The sequence below is a fragment of the Jaculus jaculus genome, chromosome 18 (assembly GCF_020740685.1).
Source record: "Jaculus jaculus isolate mJacJac1 chromosome 18, mJacJac1.mat.Y.cur, whole genome shotgun sequence".
NCBI lineage: Eukaryota > Metazoa > Chordata > Mammalia > Rodentia > Dipodidae > Jaculus > Jaculus jaculus.
The window spans coordinates 170,200-193,105 of NC_059119.1; the positions used below are offsets into that span (position 1 = coordinate 170,200).

Here is a 22,906-nt window from a genome sequence, read left to right on the forward strand (position 1 = left end):
TGACTCTCCAAACAGCACAGAAGAGGGAAAGAGGAGGCCTGCAGGTGTTCTCTTCTGCCCTTTTACACATAGATGAATGGGGTGCAGGTATTTGCTCTCACACATGTACACATACTATACATACAACACCATATCACACCTATACTACACAAATACCACACACACACACAAGTTTAATATTTTCAGGCAATAATCAATCACCATTTGTTTTGTAAGCCAGAATATTGTTGAGTGTTACAAAAACATATGACATTACTTCTGTAAATCAAAAAAATGTTGATGTTTTTTTCTTAAAGAGGCAACTTTGCTTCCCTTACTTTTGTGGGATTCCTAAAAAGAAGGTTTTCACATAAAATACAATATGCACTGTTTGGGACAAACATATACTAAAATTTATTTGTTATTTGAATTTAAATCTTATGGATTCCATACCATTTGCTGTTAAGTTAAACAGCCTTAACTTAACAGCCAGTCTTTCACGGTAGAATTTAAAGAATAACGCTCTTTCCACATACCTCTATTTGAAGGAAGGTGGTCCCAGCTGGCAGATTCTCTTCCACAATGACAGTATATGTAGAATTGGTAAACACAGGACTGTTATCATCAATATCCAACACCTTAATGTATAGTGTCAGAGTAGAGTGACGAGGGTGCACTGCTCCATCTGTTGCCACAACAACCAATTCATAGTGGTCCATGACCTCTCTGTTCAGCTTCACAGCTGTGTAAATGCTCCCATTGGAGGTAATGCGGAAGAGGTTGTTAAAGTTACCCAGACTGTAGTGCACTTGACCATTTATCCCTGCATCAGGGTCTGTGGCCTAAGTAAAATGGAAAAAAAAAAAGAACTTACATATTAGCTTCTAGCATGCTGCTGATAAATTATGACATTTTTTCCAATCAAATATTAAGTTTTCTCTAAAACAAAAATGAAAAAAGATAATGAAGTTACAATGTATAACCTAAACCATGAAAAAATAAAAAATAATTTAATTAATATAATTCTTATAAATGAATGTTGCCTACACTGGACAACACAATATTGTAATAGAAAACACATACAGAAGTATCAACTATGTATTATTATTTATAGGATGAATTTGTGATGTAAAAAGAAAAAACAGTTAATTAATGGACATAATTTACTGATAGTATTTTAAGATTTTATGGGACTTTTTTTCAAGTACTTTAAGTAGTCATTTTCTTACTTAAATAAGTTCAGGCAATGGGTATATTACCTCACATAATCCTTCAAATCTTCTTATTAAATAAATATCTCAGTTCATTTCTCAAATGATAATATGAGCCTAATGAAAATCAGTTTTCTTGCCTAAGATTATAGACGAAGTGTCCTAGAGCTTAGGACAACATTACATATATAAAACTAACAAGTAATTATAGAGATAATGAATGTTAAGTTAAATAAATACATAGATATGAAATATGAATTTAAACCTATTCCAAAACATAAATGGGAATAAGAGTATAGTAATTTTAAATAGCTACCAAGAACCACTATTAAATATTAAAAAATCAATTAAAAGTTAATTAAAATTGTTGATAAGAAAAAACACACTTCTCCACTTGTAGTACTTCAATGCAATAAATAGTAATAGCTGCAACTTTATAATCATCTGTCCATGGTTCATGCATTTTACAATCTATGTCTTTGTATGAGGCCTAATTTACATATACTTATTTTTTACTGTGTATTTTTGGGGAAAATGATTTCTAGAATATAGTTAAGTAATGATTAAAAATAAAAATGTGCTGGAGAGATTGTACAGTGGTTAAGGCACTTGCCTTCAAAGCCCACAGGCCAGGTTCAATTCCCAAGGAACCACGTAAGTCAGATGCACAAGGTGGATCATGCATCTGGAGTTGGTGTGCCGTGGCTAGAGGCCCTGGCATGCCCATTCTCTTGCTCTCTATCTGCCTTTTTCTCTCTCTCTCAAATAAATAAGCAAAAATAAAGATAAAAATAAAAATAAAGACCTTGGTGGATATCACAGCTTTGGGTATTTGGCAGAAAAACATTTGACACATTTTAATCATTAAAATAAAAATTAGAGTATTCTAAAGACAGCCAAATAATTATTTATGAATGATATCATGGGATATATAAGGGCAAAACAAAGTCATTTGGAACAATTGTGCACCCATATTTTAACATGTCACTTGAAAAGGGAGTAAAAAATTGTATTTCTTAAACATACAATATATTCTCTTTTTACTAATAATTTTTGCAACTATCTTTTTAGAGTGCTGTATTGCCTGAATCTTTATCATCATTTATATAGAAGCCCATCACTGGGATTCCTTTACTGGGGGCCACTACTTTACTGTAGATCTCTCAAAGCATAATTACCTTTTGTTTTTTCCTTTTTGATTTATGTTTCTTTGATAGGCTTTTACTCTGTACCCTATACCTATATGGAACATTATGGAATCTTCTTGTTTCAGATTTCTCAGCGCTAGGATTACAAGCATGGCCCACAATCAAGACATGCTACCATAGGTGGGATCATTGAGAGAGGGAACAAAAAGAGCGGGGCATGTACGCCCCTCACTAAGGTGCCTGGTGTGACTAATTAGTACTTGACAGCTATTCATTCAATTTAAAACATTTTTCTCATTGTACTCAAATTATTTAGAGAAAAATTATTTCCATTTATTCTGACAATATTCAGCTGGAAGCAAATCTGAAGATAAAAGTGAAATACTATAGCTCTTGCAAAGATGTGAACTACTATGCAGCACCTGTGTGAAACTGAGAGCAAGGTTTGCTCCAAATTTTGCTTGTCCATTACAGCTATTTAAGAGGTCCCACTCTCATTTCTTGCCTTGGAGAGGATTCTATAGTAGTTGGTGATGGGGGGGGGTCATATGGAGAACTTTGGCAGTGAATTTAATGGTATTGTTAGTGGAAATGCATTTTAAAAACTATTATATAGCAACTTCAAAAATTATAAAATATTGTTGACTTCAAATGAAGCCGAGCTATTTCAAGCACTGTGATTATTCAGGTAAAAGGAAAGTAGCAATGTAATGACTCATAATGAGAGTAACTTTTTGTTCTTCTAAATGTCCTAATATTCATTATTGAATAATGGCAAACAGCTTTCCTGGGCACAAGAAAGCAAATATAGTGAGATTAAAAATGTTCAAAACTGCAATCAGAATGAATTTCTTTTCATGTAATATTAGCACTCTGAAATTCTCAAGTCCTTGGACTCTAGAAATGTGGAAACCAATGATGTCTGAAGGGTTCAGGTTAGGGTTAGAAGCACAGACCTTCCATATTATTTGAATGTTCCAGAATGAATCAACTACTATTAAGTTTTTGTCCTTCACTTATAGATTAATGTTAATAATTGGCATTTATTTCACCACTTCTAGATAGTCTTCATAAAATTAGTAATATACTTATGTCATGATAATTTATCAATAAAAATATTGTCCATGTGTAATGTGTCTTCTGACATCTGCTAAAAAATTAAGAGTAATTCTGTCCTGAAATACATAAAGATTTTTGATAAGACATACTAGCCTATTTTTATTCATTTATCCATTTTACTTTTACTTAGGGGCATTCTTACATAGGTTCAGTTAACACAGACATCTCCAGGGTTCCCTGAGAATTTTGATGTTTATCCACTAAAGAACTCATATGTGAAGTTAATCTATTCCATAATATTTTTAACTTAATAACTAAAATATAAGGAGAATTAAATTATATAAGATCAATAACAGAAACCAAAGTGTTTTAGTTATTACAAAATCAAGCACTAATATTTAATGTTCTAACAGATTAAATTTAGTTCATATTAGTTTAGATACATGAAAGAGAAACTTCATTGAAACAGTTTATGTGATGATGTCCTACAAAGAAATGTATGCTATGCCTGGCATGGGAAAAAGCATTACAAAACATGACTTTTATTTGTATTTAAAGTAAATTCATTGTCACTTGAAAAATAAATATACATGTCTCTGTGTTTATGACCTCGTCTTAAAATCACTGCAGTGATATCTAAAGAAATAGAAGAGTTATTTTACATTAAACTTTCCTTTACTCATAACTACTGCAACCTGTCTTCTCAAATCTGAAAAGATAAATTCTCCCCAAAAGAATCAGTAAATAGTATTTCCACACAATAACATTTTGACAGCTGCCCACATATTTCTCCAAAGCTATTTCTTTTTCAGTGTTCTTAAATTCTTTCCATTCTACCATGGATGAACCACAATTAAATTGTCTTGAAGGGTTTAAATATTTTTTTTGCATTGCATTTTCTGATTCCACCAAATTTAAGTGCATGTCCTTCCAGGGAGGATTCCTGTCATTCTGTGTTTATTGTAATTGCCTAATTACCTGTTTGTCTCCTAGAAAAGAAACAACAATTCTTACCATTCACTTCCTAATTACCATTCTTCATCATGGTCAAACTAATACTTGTTGAATAAAAATTTAATTAAGACCATCTAATTTACTTAGCAGAAGATGTCTTACACAAAAATTTGGCTGAATCTTTCAATAGCTAAGCAATCACTACTAGTTACATAATAAATTGCATTTTACCCTAGCATTCAAGAATCTATGTGGTCTTGTCCTCCTTTGGTTTTACCCATGAATATCCATAACTAAATTTTTGACACAAATCTGTTTCATTCCCCTTTTGTTTTTTTAGTGTTAGTAAGGATGCAAGTGATTCTACATCTTGGTAGTTTACCTAAATCCTCAATGTTTGTGTCTTTCAGATGGGACATGCATCATGAGTGTCCTGCAATTGTCTTGGCTTTGCTTCAGACAGGAAATCTGTTGCTGCATGCCTCATCTGGTAGAGAGCAATAGGAAAGGAGATAACAAATAGCATTACGTAGAAATGGACTGGTGTGAGCAGAGGTATATGTAACAGAAAAAAAAACAAAACAAAAAACTGTTGCCTGTTCAGTTGCAATTGAGGTATTACAACCTTTGAGATTGGGCCAGCTGACCTGTACTGGGGCAACAGGAAGAATGTAGACTCTTTTGAAGGGGCCTGAGTGCTCAAGGAATGTCCTGTTCTTCAAAGTCTGCTTTATTCCCCCTCGATTAACAAATTGGCACTCTACCTGGTATTGTGGAGTATAGGAAATGGAAAACAGAGAGGATCATTGAGTTTGCAACATGGTCTTGTGTTTTGGAAATGGCCGGGGGCAGTGTGAAACAGGTTTGATGGATGCCTGCATGGAGACCTGATGAAGCTGTGAGAATGAATCATGGATTGTAGTGGAGACACAGTATAGAGGCTGAGACCACTAGATGGCTGCCAAGGAGAGCTGTCGGCCCCAGATGAAGTTTTCTAGGACTGTGAGTAGCCTAGCTGGAGGGGAAGAATTGGAACTCCAGAGAGTTTTTGCTGGTTAGGTTTATCGGATTTAAAGACTTGTCACTAGCTAAAGTTGTTGGACTTAGAGCTACAGAGTTTGGTGTTTGCCCTGTTTAAATTGTCTATTGCTTGAATGTTTCCTTGCTATGCCCAATGCCATCTTTTACAGTATGAATATTTATTTTGTGCCATTATGTGTTTTGGGGGGATTTTTTTTGTATTATGCCTCAGTTAAAATACCTTGGATTATGGGGATATTTGAACATCATTTAAATTAATAAAAAACATGGGGTTTTTTAAAGTTGCATAAATACATTGCAAATTAAATCATACATGGCTATCAGTTTATGGGGGCCAGGAGCAGCATGAGGTGGTTTAATTCAGGTGTTCCCCATAAACTTAGGTGTTCTGAATTCTGGGTTCCCAGCTGATGGAGACTGGGGAATTAATGCTTCCTGGAGGCAGTGTATTCTTGAGGGCAGGCTTATGGGTATTATTACCAGTTTCCCCATGCCAGTGTTCAGCACACTCTTCTGCTCTTATTGTCACCTTCCGTGGGCCCGGGGTGATGTCCACCCTCTGCTCATGGCATCGCTTTTCCTGCCACCATGGAGCTTCCCCTTGAGCCTGTAAGCCAGAATAAATCTCTTTTTCTCACAAGCTGCTCTTGGTTGGAGATTTCTACCACCAATGTAAACGTGACTGCAACACCTACTTTATTTTATTGTCATATGCTTGTATTGCTTCCCAATCAGACAATTCTTCAGTCTAAGTGTTTAGACTTCCAAAGCATCTGAGAAAGATAAAGTGAACATGTAGTACACAAGTACATTTCTTTAACACATGCCTTGTGACTATTTTCAGGAATACTTTTACAGTCCCTGTATTAGTCTTTCTTCACTGCTGTGACCAATATAAAGTATAATATAAAATATATTATATTTTATTTCTTTTATTTCAATAAATAAGCATCAATTTTATTGAATCTAATAATTTAAGACTGGTACAATCATCAGCTTATTCTCTATGACATGGGCGTAATCTCCAGCAGATCACTGGTAGGTAAGTCCAGAAACCTCATGACAAATGACAATTAAATGGGGAGGGAGGGAGTTCAACAGCAAGTGTAGAAGATGCCCCCCAAAGGGAAAAGCAGTTCTGGAAAAGGGGAGAAAGGGGGTTATGCCTCTGGGAGTGACAGTGCTGACAAGAAGGCTCAGGGCCCAAAAGGTGGTGGCAATGCAGTAAAGGTCAGACACATTCTTTGTGAAAAACATGGCAAAATCATGGAGGCCATGGAAAAGATAAAGTCTGGAATGAGATTCAGTGAGGTGGCCACACAGTATAGTGAAGATAAAGCCAGGCAGGGGGACGACTTGGGTTGGATGACAAGAGGGTCCATGGTGGGACCATTTCAAGAAGCGGCATTTGCCTTGCCTGTAAGTGGGATGGATAAACCTGTGTTTAAAGATCCACCAGTTAAGACAAAATTTGGATATCATGTATTATGGTTGAAGGCAGAAAATAAAGGTATGAAATACAGAAAAAAAAATAGGGAGGGAGGGCCGGGGGTATGGAAACAGACTGTACACAAAATACTCAATTCCTAGTTTTCTCTTTAAAAGTGGCTAGAAAAAAATCAAAATGCAGCACTTTAATCAATTATTTACACTTCCTATGTAACAACGAAAAAATGTACATCTTAGAAAACATATTTCATAACTGCCCCACTGAAAACCACTGGGTCAAAATAGCAAACCTTCCATGTAGTATCCATGAAGCTGGGTTAATTTTCCTTTCCCAAGTGGATTTGCCATGACTGAATTTGAACACACAGCATTTAAGTGTAACGATAAAATTTTAAAATGTCCCCAAGGTCAAAGGTTTAGGTTAAGTCTTGCTCCTTGTCCTGCTCCCACCCCACCCCGACCTGAGATTAAATCCTAAATCTTATCTCATTTATGGCCTGTATAATTCTTGGCAGTTTGGGACGAAAACTTTTGGCTTCCACTGGTAACTAAAGAGATGTATTGAATAGAATTTCATACATTTCAAAATTAGCCTAAGTGTAGAAAAAGGCAAAAATGGAAGCATTTCTATGGCATAAAATAACTGACGTAAGCAACTTACTCTGGATCATGATTTCAAAGGTGTCATTACACATGGTGGAGAGAGTGTGAAGGAAAGAATGGTTATAATTAACGTTCAGTGGACCAAAAAAGAGAAAAAGAAATACCAGCAATGGGACAATTTTCTCCTCTTGTCACTTTTATTCTGTTCATGTCACCACTCCATGGGCTATGCCCCACCGCCTATCATGTGTTTGGTGGGACTCTACTCTTAGTTAAGCCTCCTAATTCTCTCTGGGAATACCTCAAAGAGGCACTCAAAGAGGTTATTCTAAGTCCAGTCAACTTGACAAGGAAGATGGAACCACCACAGGCTCATGAAAATAACAGCTTCATAGTTGAATGATATTTGTATGGCACTTTGACTGTTCTTTGATCCTTTCTATGTAGGACTTTTTTTGTGTGAAAAAATGCTAATAATAGCTTATTATTCCCATCTCAGCTACCCAACCATGCATAAATGAAAACCACAAGTTAGCATTTTAATCTTCTTTTAAAAATATATTTCCAGTTTATTAGAAAAAATTAAGGTAAGAAGATACATTTCTTTTTGTAGAAGAATATTATTGGAGCAATGATATCAACTAAATTATTAAATTGTATAATATGTTCTTTGTTTTGGCACCTGGAATCCCTTATGAAAATAAATTTTTAGTTGAGTTTGAAAACAAGTGTAGTATATATGCTTAGTCAGAATTAAAAATAGAAGTTTGATTTTCAATACTGTTTTAGGTCATTCTCACATAGATCTCTTGAGTTTGTTTGTTGTAATCGAATACCCAAGAAATTTCATAACCACTATATAGATGTTTCTGTACAAATATGTATCTCTAAATATATACGATGTATTTATGTAGAAATATGCATCTGAGAAAAATATATATGATATAATGCTTTCATCATACAAGACAATTTTTATCCTTTGGGGATAATATGTTCCTATGTAGAAAGCAGCTCTCACCACGAATAGCTCTACGGTCTTTGTCACATTCCAAATGTGAGCTTGCCACATAGAAATATCCTTTTAGCCTTCACTAGGATATTATCACCCTCTCAAGTATCTTCCCATACATATCAACATGATGGAAACTCAGAGAATAGGGAGCTGTAGTTAACATCCACCACATTTTAATACTAGGGCAAGAGAAAAGTCACATCAGCATGGTTCATGTGTTATGTCCTTTACTTACTCCAGGCATCTCTAGTCTCTTGTTGTATTCTCTCTCAAGTATGATACAAGTTTTACTTTCTTTTTAAAGAAATAAATTTGACCACTTCCTCTATATTTATTAAAAATATAATATATTTCTTATCAGGTATCTTTCTTTTTTTTTTTTAATTTTATTTATTTATTTATTTGAGAGCCACAGACACAGAGAGAAAGACAGAGGGAGAGAGAGAATGGGCTCGCCAGGGCTTCCAGCCTCTGCAAACGAACTCCAGATGCGTGCGCCCCCTTGTGCATCTGGCTAACGTGGGACCTGGGGAACCGAGCCTCGAACCGGGGTCCTTAGGCTTCACAGGCAAGCGCTTAACCGCTAAGCCATCTCTCCAGCCCATCAGGTATCTTTCTTATATTGCAATCTCACACTTTATTTTTATCATTACTCTTCAGTATTCAATGTAAGCATGCATCTGGATTTTTTTAAAAGCCAATACATTCCTGCTTTACAGTCTTCTTTGGAACCATGATGCAAGCCCCTATGGCTATATAACTTTTTTATTCTGCATGCCTATAACAAGAAAACCATAGAGATCATGCCAAGTTCTGTTGTCAGGTTAGAATACTAACTTACTACCTTGGTCCATGGCTTTAATGATCCCCAAGTGTCTGGGCAGATGAGCTAGGGAAAATATTTCCCTTGGTAGTACTTTGTGAGTAGGGGTTTGTAGCTCTATATTTTCAGGCATTCACATTTTAAAAGAAAGTCTTTTAAATGTGTTTACATTTTCATATTCTGGGAACTTTCATTAAAAAGAGGGGTGTCACTCTCAAGGTGACTTTCTTGGTATCCCAGTGCAAAGTGACTGACATCTTTTGACAATAGTAATCTCTAACAATGGTGATCTCTGTGCCAGTGTTTGCAACTTTACTCATGCTCACATTCATAGACAAATTGCACATGTTTCACATTTTCTGTTCCACTTTCTGCTCCCTTTCATTGTAAATCTAGCTGAAGGAAATGATAAGTAATAATGTTAGAACCTGGATATTTTGCTGTCTTAAAATTCTGCCTGTCAATTAAGTTATTCCATTGCTTTTGAATTCTGTACCACTCTGAATTTTACAACATGGGAGATGGTAGTAAGACTCTTTGCCATAATGTACATTGGATAACTCCTGGTGCAATTTTTTGGTAGAGAATTTGTTCCCATCTGAAACTTCATGAGTACGGCCTTCACTGTATTGACTTTTATAGGAATTTTGATCTTTGGAGTTACCACCAGAAGAGCTTATTAATCTCTACATATAGCACAAAAGTGCCTCTCTAGTACATTCACTCATAGCATTATCCTGAAAACCTGCTCTAGAAAGGCCCCCAGTCCACATGCCCATGTACCTTCCTCAAGGGCCCCATTCTCTGCTAACAATTTTCTATATTAGTTACTTTCTTTGTTGCTGAGACAAAATACCTGACCAAAGTCACTTATGAGAGGAAGATTTATTTTGGTCTATGGTTTCATAGAAATTTCAGTCCATCATAGCAGGAAAGTCAAGGTGGAGTTCATGGCAATGGGATTATTGGGATAGAGACTCAACAGTTGTCAGTATACTTAGAAACAGAAAGCACCAGATAGAACTAGAAGCAGGCAAAACCTTTGTAGTTCACCTTTAGTGGTCTACTTTGGCTAACTAGCTCTTCATGTACCAAAGGTTCTATAACCTTCCAAAATAGAGCCATACCCTTGGTACCATCTGTTCAAGAATATGAGCTTGGGGAGAGTTCACATTCAACTTACTACACAAGCTCATATTGTTTCTGACATGACAACCATGAACTATAATAGTAAAAGGTTCTCTTCATTTTATTTATAATATCATCTTCACCTCACTTGACAAAAAACACTGAGAAGAGCAAGGTATAGATTGTAGTCTCTTCTGTTTATTTAACTGTAATTCATTCCTGGAGCCAGTACTAAAATTTAGTAATTTATAGGTACATTCCATTTCCTTATTCTACGACTTACTAAATGGGCTTATTTTGAACCTTGTGTTGTATATCCACTCCTCTGCTAACAAATCACTGATGTAAGTGAAAGTCATGTTTTCTACTTTTATGTCTGCCGTACATAAATTAGGAACATTTTTTTTTCGTATTTGTTATTTGGGGCTGTACTTCTTGCAGTGGAAAAATGAAAATAGTTGAAGAAAATGTGGAACTCCCCTTTAAATTGTAAAATAAAGATTATAATTGTCCTCTGCTCCTTTTTTCCTAGTTGCCTCTGTCCAGCACACATTCACACATTAGGGTGTGAAGTCATGTTTGTGTTAAGATAACTATCATGCAGCCAGCCTTACTTAAGGCTTGGTTGGTTGGTTTCCTTCCATATAAATATAAATGGTGTGCCACTTAACTTAATAGTAAATGTAAGTATAAACTTTTTAAAAATAGCAGATTTGTAAATACTTAGATATTTCATAAACATACTTAAGTTTTTATTATAAAGAAAACAAATCAAAGCCAGGCATGGTGGCACATGTCTTTAATCCCAGCACTCGGGAGGCAGAGGTAGGAGGATCACCATGAGTTCGAGGCCACCCTGAGACTACAGAGTTAATTCCAGGTCAGCCTGGACCAGAGTGAGACCCTACCTCGCAAAACCAAAAAAAAAAAAAAAAAAAAAAAAAAGAAAACAAATCAGACTGGTGATTAAAAGATGGGGTAAACCAACTTGATAACTTTTGTTTTATTGCCAGCACTTAGGCAATAAGCAGAACACTTTAATGTCCTTGTCTGAGTGAAAAGATTCTCTGAGCACAGTTGAGAATTGGTCTATGAGATGTTATGTTTATGCACCATTGCATTTCACTAGAAAGAGTCTAGTCAGTCGAATAAAACAAGAAAATAGCAGTATGGAATAAAAGAGCAGATATAAATGGTAAGGTTATTTTTTTTGGCAAAGTTACTTTAAAATACTCTGTAATAGTGAATCTTTGCAGATAATAAAGAAGAAAGTTGTTGACTTATTTCAAACTTAAAATTTGAAGAATCTAAATGGAGACCAGAGCTACATGAAAAGTATGAGGTGCTTTGATTTAGTTGGCCCAGAGGAAACAGTACTCCTGCAACTTTCATAAAGATTGATTGCTTTTGCCTGAAATTTGTCTGTGCAGGCTTAGATGAGTCTGATATGGAGACATCATAAAACCATTAGATAAGACTGCAAGCTCAGAGGGACTTCTCATAAAAATATCACCACAGAAGCAAGCAGACAATGAAGAAGAGGCTGTATGTTATATATTCATGCTGTGAATTATGACACACAGAGGGAATATTTCCAGTACTAGGTTTCAGAATCCCCAGTGTAGTAATCCTTCTGTGATATCATAAACTATAAATAGTGAGAAAACAAGCTAAAGAAATATTGCCTGCTTTTATATATTCATTTTCTAGGGAATCATCTGGATTATTTTTTTTAAAGCCTCCCATCTTTGATTCTTATGATTTGACGAAAAAGCTGTGTTAGTATACAGGCTGCATTCTTTGGGAAGCAGGCTATAGTAGACAGCCTCACTTCACTGAGATGAACTTCCAGACCAGGCACAGATATGGAGGAAGGGATGTACTTGAAATTACAAATCCAGGTGAAATTCCATAATGGCAGAAGAAGCTGGCCCACTTTCACAGGTCCAAGGACAGCTAGAAAAGTCACAAGCCACTGGGCATGGTGGCACATGCCTTTAAACCCAGCACTTGGAAGCAGAGGTAGGAGGATTGTGGAGAGTTCGAGGCCACCTTGAGACTACATAGTGAATTCCAGGTCAACCTGGGCTAGAGCGAGACCCTACCTTTATAAAACAAAAAGGAAAAGCCACAAGCCACAAGCCACCACCAGCACCACAAACAAGCACACTTCAGAAACTCCAGTCAGAGCTCAAGCACTTTGCATATTTTTAGACTGGAATTCCAAACCCACAACCACACCTTATGGGTGGACCCTAAGATCCACCCAGTGACACCTTCTCTAGCCAAGTGATACAAATCTAAATTACAAACTTTAACAAAATCCTGAATATATTGGTCTTTTATTTAAACTACTACACAGACCATAAGACATAGATTAGTTGCAAGTGCTTTATTGGGATGGGCTTTTGAAATCCATACTTGTGGAAGACAGAGAAAGCAAGATTACATTGAGGGAACAATCTAACTGAATACAGAGCCAACTACACCCTTGACTAAATCCAGAAGGAATTCCAGAATTATAACTACAGTTCCCGTTTGTTCTGAATTGATCCAAAATGAGTAGGTCTTTGCTTTCCAGTATAAGTCACAATGCAGGCCACAGCAATAAGAGTGATACCTTGGGCAAGGGTGAACCCTGAAACAGAGAATTTCTGAAGTGATCAGAAGTTGTAGAGTCTGCATGTCTCACTTCCAGAAGCATAGATATGAATTGTTTCTTTAAGGGAAATATGGCTGGAGGGTCCGTGTCCTCATCATAAACCTTTACCTAAATCCTTCTCAATAGATTATAAATTTCTTATTTTATAGAATATAGCATACTTTATTAACTCATACACTGAGAATTAATACAATATCAGCCACTTATTGTCAGTTCAAACAATCAGCATAATTATTGCCTTAAAGCTATAAAAACTTATGACTTAAAGTTACAAAAAATTCTATGGTTTGAATTTTTTTGCAGGGTCTCTCTCTAGCCTGCATTGATCTAGAATGCATGCTGTAGCCCAGGGTTGCCTCAAATTCACAGTGATCTTCCTTCCTTGGCCTCCTGGGTGCTTGTAGTAAATGTGTACACCAGCACACCCAGATATTAGGCATGATGACATATTTACTATCAAACATGTCTGAAATTCTCACATGATGTTATAGTTTGGTGGTCCCCAGCTGGGGGTATCGCCTTACTAGTATCTTGACTTTAATATGCAAATGAAAGTGTCACAACTGACTCACACAGCCACCAGTAAGTTCAGGGTTCAGTTTGATGATATTTTGACCTGAAAATCCCTCTTTATTAATTACTCGCAGTAATTTTACTGATTGTTATGACTCCTCATTTTCTTCCATTCAAATTGCCACCTGAGTAAAGTAGGGAAATAATATAGACCCTAAAACACAACCTAGATACTCATCTGCTACAGAACAAAGTTTGAAATTAGTCTGAAAATTTTTAAAGGAAACCCTTAACCTCACTATGATGTTTTTTGAGGTAGGGTCTCGCTGTAGCCCAGGCTGACCTGGAATTCAATATGTAGTCTCGGGATGGCCTTGAACTCATAGTGATCCTCCTACCTCTGCCTCTGAAGTGATGGAATTAAAGGTCTGAACCATAACACCCAGCAAATATTTGTTTATTTATTTGCAAGGAGAGAAAGAGATCAAATAAATAATACAGGAACACCAGGGCCTCTAGCTACTGAAAATGAACTCTAGATGCATGCACAATTTTGTGCACCTGGCTTTATATGGGTATTGGGGAAATCAAACCCAGGACATTAGGCATTGAGACAAGTATCTTACCACTGGGCAATCTTTTCAGCCCCTAATTTATCTAAAAGAGATAAAAAATGTTTATTTAAAACACAGTAATAAAATATAATGATTGGTATTGTTTTTCTTCAGCTGCTACATATATTCTGGAATATAAATTGGCATTGGGTACAGATGCTCATGTACTACCAGAGGTAATTAATCATGATTGTGCATTTGCAGACAATGGGATGGATATTTGTGTTGTCTTTTCATTTAACCATCACATCAAACTTGTGAGAAAACTATTATGATCACTTTTGTTTTACAGATGAGAAGACTGGTGTTATACAAACTTAAAATTGACCAATGTGTGCAGTCAATAGTCAAATTCCAACTCCAACTCAGATTTTCATGTCAAATCTGCTTTGCCTACCACATGAAAATTCCTTCTTCCCTTTCTCTCTGGCTCCCTGCTCCTCATAGTTACATACTGTACTCCAACTGACAACTGCACACTTTGAATCTCACCCACCATGTTGATTATTGTTTCATGTGTATATTAATTTCAATCTAGTGAGTTCTAGATGATATGAGTAGATCACTTCTTAATGAAGTGAAGTTTTAATCTTTTATCTATTTCTGTATGCTAATAAATAAATATATTAATGTTTTCAAAAACCTAAGCAATAAAAATTAAAACTATTCTCTCAAAAAAGTGGGGTCCAGAACTGAATAGGGAATTCTCAAAGGAAGAAATACAAATGGCTAATACTGTGTGAAGACACACTACACATTTCAGAGACATGACAGAAAGCAACTTAACTGCAGGTTTAGTATTCTCTATAGATGTTCAAATCATTCTCTGACAGTGTGTACATGTTAGAAGCTTCACAGAATCTGAATGTGTCACAATATAAAGATTTGAATGGAATTATTTGCTTTCCAACTTGGGTCATCTTCTGTTATTGTTACTGTAGATAACTTCAGGCCCTGTTGTTTTATACATGCCTAATTAGAAAGAAAATATCCTTAATGAAGCCTTGATGTAGAGCTATATAATAGAAAATATTGCTTGAATTAAGACAGCCTATGTTATGACATCATGCTTACACGAAGAAAGATAGGAAAGTATGAATATATTTGAAGAATAAGCACATAAAAAGCATAAAGACAAGTGAATCCCTTTTACATCTCCACAAGCACTTTATATTTTTTTTCCCCAGGACCACATTTCAAAAACATGGGTATATAAACACACAATCATTTTTATTAAATAAAACCAAATTTAAGAAAGAAAATAAAATGAACTAAGGTAGTCATTTAAATATAAAAGTTATAATGAATTTATTCCCATGTTTCTCTGTCTCATAGTACTTTGCACCTGTGGGACTGCATGTTTATTTTGCAATCATTCAGAACTTGTGCATTTATGCTTAAATCACTTATGTGTACCTCATAGTTTTCTTAAAATTATGGAACACAAGTTCATATTAATCAAAGGCTTTAGAAATGGTTGGAATTTTTCCTATAGAGCTAAAAGTTGCTAATGTTTTTTTTTTTTTGGCTAGGCAGTAAAGTCATGGCAAACAATTGTAGCATGTTACAGTATTTATAGAGAATGAAAACTGAATATCACTAACACGAATATACTATACATTCTCATCAGTTTATAAAACAGGCATGCAATTTGTATAAAATGTTATCATATATATGTTATATTTAATTAAAAGGTATAGCTAGATCAATGAATAAAGTTCTGTGAGGAAAAATTAGTATTTCTTCTGCAATTTAGATAGTTTAGATGCAGTAGATACTTTAAAAGAAAAGTCATTAAATACAAGACCAAAAACGCTGGTTGCATTTCAGTTAGGGTTTTTTTTTTTTTTTTTAATCTCAATAGCTTTTACATTTTGGGAAAATTCTTCATTACTGTTACCTTCCCCCAAGATTGAACAAGCAGATATATGATTTATTTCCTAGTGAATTAAACTTCAATGGCCTTAGTGTTAAAATTATTTTTAAATCAATTTTTTTTAATTTTTATTAACATTTTCCATGATTATAAGATATATCCTATGGTAATTCCCTCCCTCCCCACCCCCACACTTTCCCATTTGAAATTCCATTCTCCATCATATTACCTCCCCATTACAATCATTGTAATTACATATATACAATATCAACCTATTAAGTATCTAAATCAATTTTATTTTGTACTTCTATCGCCAAAATTCTGAAAGTCAACTGATATGCAGTATTAAAATACTACAATGTGGGTTTGCTTACATAGTCAAGTATGTACATTTAGATAATGTCATGTAATAGAAATCTCTTTCCAAAAATTTATGAATCTTCATAAACATTTCATTTAGATAACTTGAGCCACTAAAGTTAATATAGCATATACTATAAGCCATGTTCCAGGATAAACACTGACATTTCTAAAATAAATACTGTAAAGATTCTGTTTTCAAAAATTTGGATATGTAGTATTCAAGTATCATAAAAATCATGCACTGTGCAATATAGGCCTACAAGGGGATACAATTAGGTTATAGAACAATTCCAGAAAGATTTTCTGGAAAAGTTTATATATGTCAGGAGTTTCTAAGGGTTATTATCTAAATAAAAATGAAGAAAATAAGCTAGGGACAGACACCCTGGCTGTCCAAGTCAGCCTTGTGGATGTTGTGACAAACACCTGAAAGGAACAGATTTAGTTCACTCATTAGAATCAGAGCTCACTTCATGCAGACTACCTGTGTTAACTGGCTCTCTCTTTTCCCCTCTTAGTCTATTTGGTATGGATAGCCACACAAACACTTAAATCAGAGTTGGTCTTATCCGTCATAACATCAAAAACACACTCCAAGGTATGCTTTACTAACTTTCTAGGCACTATTCAATCCAACCAAGGTGATAATCAAGATTGTCACAGGAGAGTTCCATAAAAAATCCTAGTGGTTACAAGCAAGTTAGGATAAATGTAGGAAATGTCATCAAAGCAGATACAGGGGGCTGTAGCTCTCTTTTTTTTCTTTTTTTTTCTGTTGCTTGTTTTTTGCATGAGGCATGGGCCAACTTCTGTAGCTGAACTGGGCTAAACAGAGCTTTGCAATTGCACTGAGAGTAACTAAGAAGGATTTAGATGTGTCTTGCAATCACCACCTTTAACAATCCTTCAAATGAAAAATGAGAGTCTGACTGAGATCATTAAAACAGAAATTATGAGAAAGTAGAAACCTGCTGAAAGTGAGATACTTATAGAACACACAAGGGTGTCTGCTCCACATAATTTATAGAGCAGAAGAAGCTGAAGATAGAGTAGTGGGAGACATCAGAATCTCAATATATTTAAGGCTGTGGGCTTAATATAAGTGGGATTTTCCAAGAGGAATGGAGACTCAAATGAGCAATTTAGATGATATTTCCAAAATACAAAGTTTATGAGAAGATAGAACGTATAAGACATGATTAAACATGAAAACCAGAAGCAATGACATAAGAGAGTCTCAAGAATGGGAGAAATCCATTTAAAACAGAGCAAGGGACATATGTTGCTTGCATGAAGACATTTTCCAATGATGAGTTCATGACAGACCTTGAATTTTCAATAACATTTGCACACAAATGTAAATATGTGTATTTAATAGCTAGTATTTGCCAAAAAGAGTGAACATTATACCCTAACTATTGTAAGAAAAAGCCATACATTTCAAATCCACTTATGAGCAGCTAATTGAATATCCACACTGGCCCTGAACACTAGATAAATTGCCATGATAAATACTTTCAGGTAGTAGTATCAATGAAAGAGACATAACTGATATTTTTTAAACTATGTAGGCTTTTGTCTTTAGTGTACCAAGTTGCAATATTTACATTATATTGTTCCACTTGGCAACAGAATCCATAAAATTTCCCACTTGTAGCACACTTAAAATAGAAGTATTGCAGGTTTAGGCCCTATTAAATGTAATGCTGAGCTATGAAAAAATAAAGGAATACCATAAATCTCCCACCTTCAGTCCACTTTTAGAACCCATACAGACAGATAGCAGCATTCATCAGAGACACATTGCTGAGGTACATATTTACTTGGTTTAATAGTAAAGTGTGAATTACAGGAAATATAGTTGTTTTGTGACATCACTACTCCTGTAAACACTAAAGAGTATAATTATTTTGATATTACTTAAAGGGTTTGGGACTGAAATCCTCCCAATACCTCTGTGTTCATATGAGTAATGCACTTGCATCTCATGTCAACTAAATCCAGTATCTTTTGTTTTCAAAATGGAAGAATATTTTGGTGACTCTGGGATCTCTGTATCATCTAAGGTTAAGATAAGTTGATTCACTATGACACTAACTGAAAATGTGATGGTAAATGACTTCTCTATATTGTATATACTGCTCAGATTCTTGTTTAAACCAGATAGGTAGTGCTTTTTTCAAGTTTTTTTTTTCTCTGATGCTTTTGTACATAGTTACACCTGTGGTTCTTCAGTAGAGTAGATATGGAAAATGTCAATCATTAGTTTGAAATAGTCTAGTCCCAAAGGCATCATTCATTAAGATCCTAATACAGAGGTGAAACCAATCTGGTGCGAGCTAAGAGGTTTGTTCCTTTTCTTTCCCTTCCTCTATCCCATGTACCCTGAATAATCATACTAATCCCTGGGAACTTCTAGTGCCTATATTTTTCTGATAATGAAGCCTATGCCAAGAGAGGCCACATTATTTACTCAATATCACATTAGTTTCATAAGTCAGATCTGATTCCGTGTGCTTATAGAAATTTTCTTCAACCTGGGCATCAAATTATATATATTGTTATAGTAGATATGGAATATCACAGAATTATATGATCTAGTGGAAATATGAACATAAAGTGGAGGTGGTCTATCCCTAATAATATGTATATTGGGGACAAGTGCTGTCAGGTAGCATGAGAAGCATTAGGCTTTGGTTTGGTGGTTCTGGAATTCATGAGCCTGCATTAAGGAAGGAAAATAATGGACAATATTTAGTCCTTTGTACAGAGCTCTAAGAGACATACGGCCAAAGCTGGAGATTTAATTATACTGTGTCTGCACCTTACCATTTAGGATCTGCTGATGTTATTTGCTCACAGAGAATTTGAATCATCAATATTTACTGCATAGCATGAGCCAGTTTACATCTGAGACCATTCTGAAGATGATCACCTGACATGCATATGCCTCTGTAGATTTTATCTCCATGAAATACCATTAAGGAGGAAACAAAATTAAAATTAGCAAGTCTGTACATTAACCACTGTTTCATTAGGAATGGTTTGAATCCATGATTATTATCAGGACTAAGATCTCCATTGATCTTACTATTCAAAGGGGATCCAGGACTATATCAGGTACTAACTACTTCTGTGATTGCCAGAGTTGTATGTTCTCAAACTGTGTCTTCATTTGAATTATATCACATCAGGCTTATTACTGACTTGAAACTCCAGCCCTAAGGTGTTACTAATGGGCCAAATAGATCCAACAGTGACCTAATTTCCTAAGCCCAAACTTTATTATCTCAGCTCATTGCAATGTCTTTAAATCATTTTTATAAGTAGTCACACCCCACATTTAAAACTGTACCTGTTTGTACTATTTATTTGGCTTTATTCTGCACAAATATTTTGTCCCTTAACACCCTGTTTCAATCACTTGAAAATGTTGATCAGAATTTAACTTCGAACAGTCGAATAGTACACACTGTTAATGGTAAAATTTGCATTAAATAACTGCTGGTTCATATTGCATATTTTATTTTCCATGTATAAGACTATACCACTTATACTTTACATTTTAAGGATCCCTTAGTTAATATAGTTTATTGCTATGTTACTTTTAAGACAAAAAGTTTCCTCAGCTTTTGAATCCAAAAATATTGGATTACTCCTATTAAAATATCATTAGAATATAGATACAAACTAATAATTCAAGTTCAGCATAGTAATTAACAATATGTAATTTGGCTTTGTGTGTCTTAATAGTTTGTAGTGAAAGTTAAAGTTAAATTTTATAATTGGAGCATAAGTCATTTAGTGAAATTAATGGATTACATAATTATCATTAGGAAGCAACAGGGAGCTGTTATAAAGCTTCAAAACTCCACTTGAAGAAGACTACAGCTATTCTGGAACTGCAAAGCCAGTTGGATACAGGCATTTGGGGACGTTTTATCTCCCTTTGCATGTTCAAAATTGTTTTAGTTTCATGGAAACACAATGGCTTACAGAATGGTTAACTCTGTTGTAACAAATCGTTTACTCCAGGTTCATATTTCAGTTTTCAATACTGTAATAATTTTAGACCATTTATCACAAAACATAAGAACATTGAGACAGGAAAAATGTTAATACAATAATTTGTAAGAAACAAAAAATGTTAGGAAAATGATTAAGAAAAAAAGTAAAATGAAAATTAACTAGAAATTTATTATTTTTATGTTTACTTATGGCTTTAATTGTATATTCCATATAGGTTTTATCTCCTTGATTCTAAATAATAGAAGCAACTGTAAAAATAAGTTCCATGGATAATTTCAGCATCCCTTTATTTTATATGAACAGTTTATATACATGATTAATGTATGTATTTGTTTAAACAATATGGTATTATATATTGAGCACTTCAATGTAATCCAATTACTACTGATGACACTAAGTCTCACATGTCTAAATTATTATCTCTTATTTCCCCCTTGTGGATTTTGTATCTGCCATTACAAGCTCTTCAGAAATAATCTTTATACCATACAATTTGATGTCAGCACGTCTAAGACCCTTCATGGATCTTCAGGATCATCCATAACAAACATGGTGTAGAAAAATTGTCACAATGTAGCATGCTAAATTTACAATAAACAGGATATGCCCTGCTCTTGTTTCTTCATGTTTCATTATGTGATTACTTTTCCAGAGATGGCTCATAACTCCCCACTTCTCTATTGCCAATGTCCATCCTTAATAGATTGTTTTTTAGCGTCTCCATGATGTTTTCTGTACAAGCTCTCATACATATTTTGTCATCTTATTTGATAGTTAGAAATTGTCAGTGTCCTATGAGTAGCTGTCACAGCACTTGCTGTGCTCTGTCCAACATACTGGCTAGAAACAGCAGTCTTGTTAATGTCCTATCAGAATTTGCCTATTTGCTTGTGATGATAAAAGGAAGTTACAAAAATGTGTCCCCCTCTTTTGCAGCACCTGTAACCAAGAACCCAGGATCAATCCTAAGAATTCTCCAGAACATTACTGTCTACGGAATACACCTCATTCATGAATGTGTACCTTCCCTTAGAGTGCGCTATGATATCAATCTCCAGTTCTTCTAGTGAAGATTGGTTTAATGGCAGTCCCTTCTTCTGGTACCCACTCCCTAGCATAATAATCTTAGCTTCCTTTTTATGCTGCCTGAACTTCCTAATGAGCTATTTATGGATAGGAATCTTCTGTTGCCACTGCTTTTCTTTGGGAATGCACAGCATAGCATTTGACACCAGAAATGGTTGTGGGGGGTGAGGGGACGGATTTCACATGAATTCTGGAGCTGATTCATCTGCTGGCCAATAGGCTCAATAGCATGAATCATCTCTAACATGATGATGGCCCAGATGCTCCCTTGTTGAGGTGAGGTGACATAAATAAGAAAGATGCATGTTATATGCTCTCTCTCCTGGATTTGAGATGGTGAAAATAACTAAGATGATAATGTGGAGCTGGTACTCATGAATTAAAAGAGAGAGGTTCAAACCAGCCAATCAAAATCTCAGGATCTAATGTAGAAGTCTCAATATCTCTCTGATAGCACTGAAAGAGTACTTTTGTAATCAGAGACAATTGCACTAAAAAACAGGCCCTGCATTTGATTCTAAAGGTAATATAATTATAGGAAAGGGTCCAGTCAACCTCTAGATAAACCAGGGCATGACAAGGGAAGGAAAGGAGTCCTAAAACATGTGTTTGGAATATGGGTTGTAGGGAGCGGGTGTGGCAGCCATTCCAAGATGGCGCCCAGACGGCTGCCAAGTCCTATGATTTGCACCTGACTTCCTTATACACCTCTGAATAGCCACATTCGCAAGATCAGACCATCTGACATTGTGCTGACATGAGCCTATCGAAGAGACTTACACGGCAGACTCTTAGTGGTGCAGGCTAGGGATTTAAGGACGGACTGGGAAGGGCTCGGGGTTCATTTTTTTCTTTCTTTGCATGCGGAAAAGGTTCCTGAATAAACTGCTTTGAGAAGAAAGTTGTGTGCCGTCGTTCCTTTCTGCTGGTGGCCCTGAGAAGCGACAATGGGTGGCTCACTCATTCTTAGAATTTACTGTCATTTATCCTATGTTAGCAGCAAAAGTCTATGTGCTAAAGGGTCAGTTCCAATTTTGGCTACTGGCAGGTTATAGAGCCTTTAGAACTGGAGTCTAGTGGAAGGTTCTTGGGTTATTTGGGGTTTGCTTTCAGAAGGGATTGCTGGACCTGAGTCTTTCAATTTCTTCCTGTTCATGTCACAGTCACCTAGCACTCATATCAGTAGGGCTGCCTTGTCTTCAAAACTGTGAACTAAATTAGTCTTTCCCATTGATAAAGTTAGTTATTTCTATTGCATCATGGTGGTCATTACAAGGCTGAGTAAACCCATAGATATAGATGCTGCATCTGCAGTAGGTGTTTTTTTTTTTATTTTTTTATTTTTTTAAATTTTTA

General features: G+C 35.4%; 2 protein-coding genes across 6 annotated transcripts in view; one reads left to right on the forward strand and one right to left on the reverse strand.

Moving 5' to 3' along the window:
- The window catches only part of Pcdh15 (protocadherin related 15), a 1,075,820-nt gene that overhangs the window by 130,491 nt on the left and 922,423 nt on the right, over nucleotides 1-22,906 (reverse strand). For all 5 annotated transcript variants that reach the window (XM_045137141.1, XM_045137139.1, XM_045137140.1 and 2 more), the window contains one exon: nucleotides 516-821. In XM_045137141.1, the coding sequence (XP_044993076.1) occupies nucleotides 516-821 (306 nt within the window). The remainder of the gene's footprint in view (nucleotides 1-515; nucleotides 822-22,906) is intronic.
- Nucleotides 6,479-21,531, forward strand: LOC123455778 (peptidyl-prolyl cis-trans isomerase NIMA-interacting 4-like). Its single transcript, XM_045137370.1, has 2 exons — nucleotides 6,479-6,902; nucleotides 21,401-21,531. The coding sequence occupies exons 1-2, from the start codon at nucleotides 6,506-6,508 to the stop codon at nucleotides 21,529-21,531; spliced, it is 528 nt and encodes a 175-aa protein (XP_044993305.1). The 5' UTR covers nucleotides 6,479-6,505.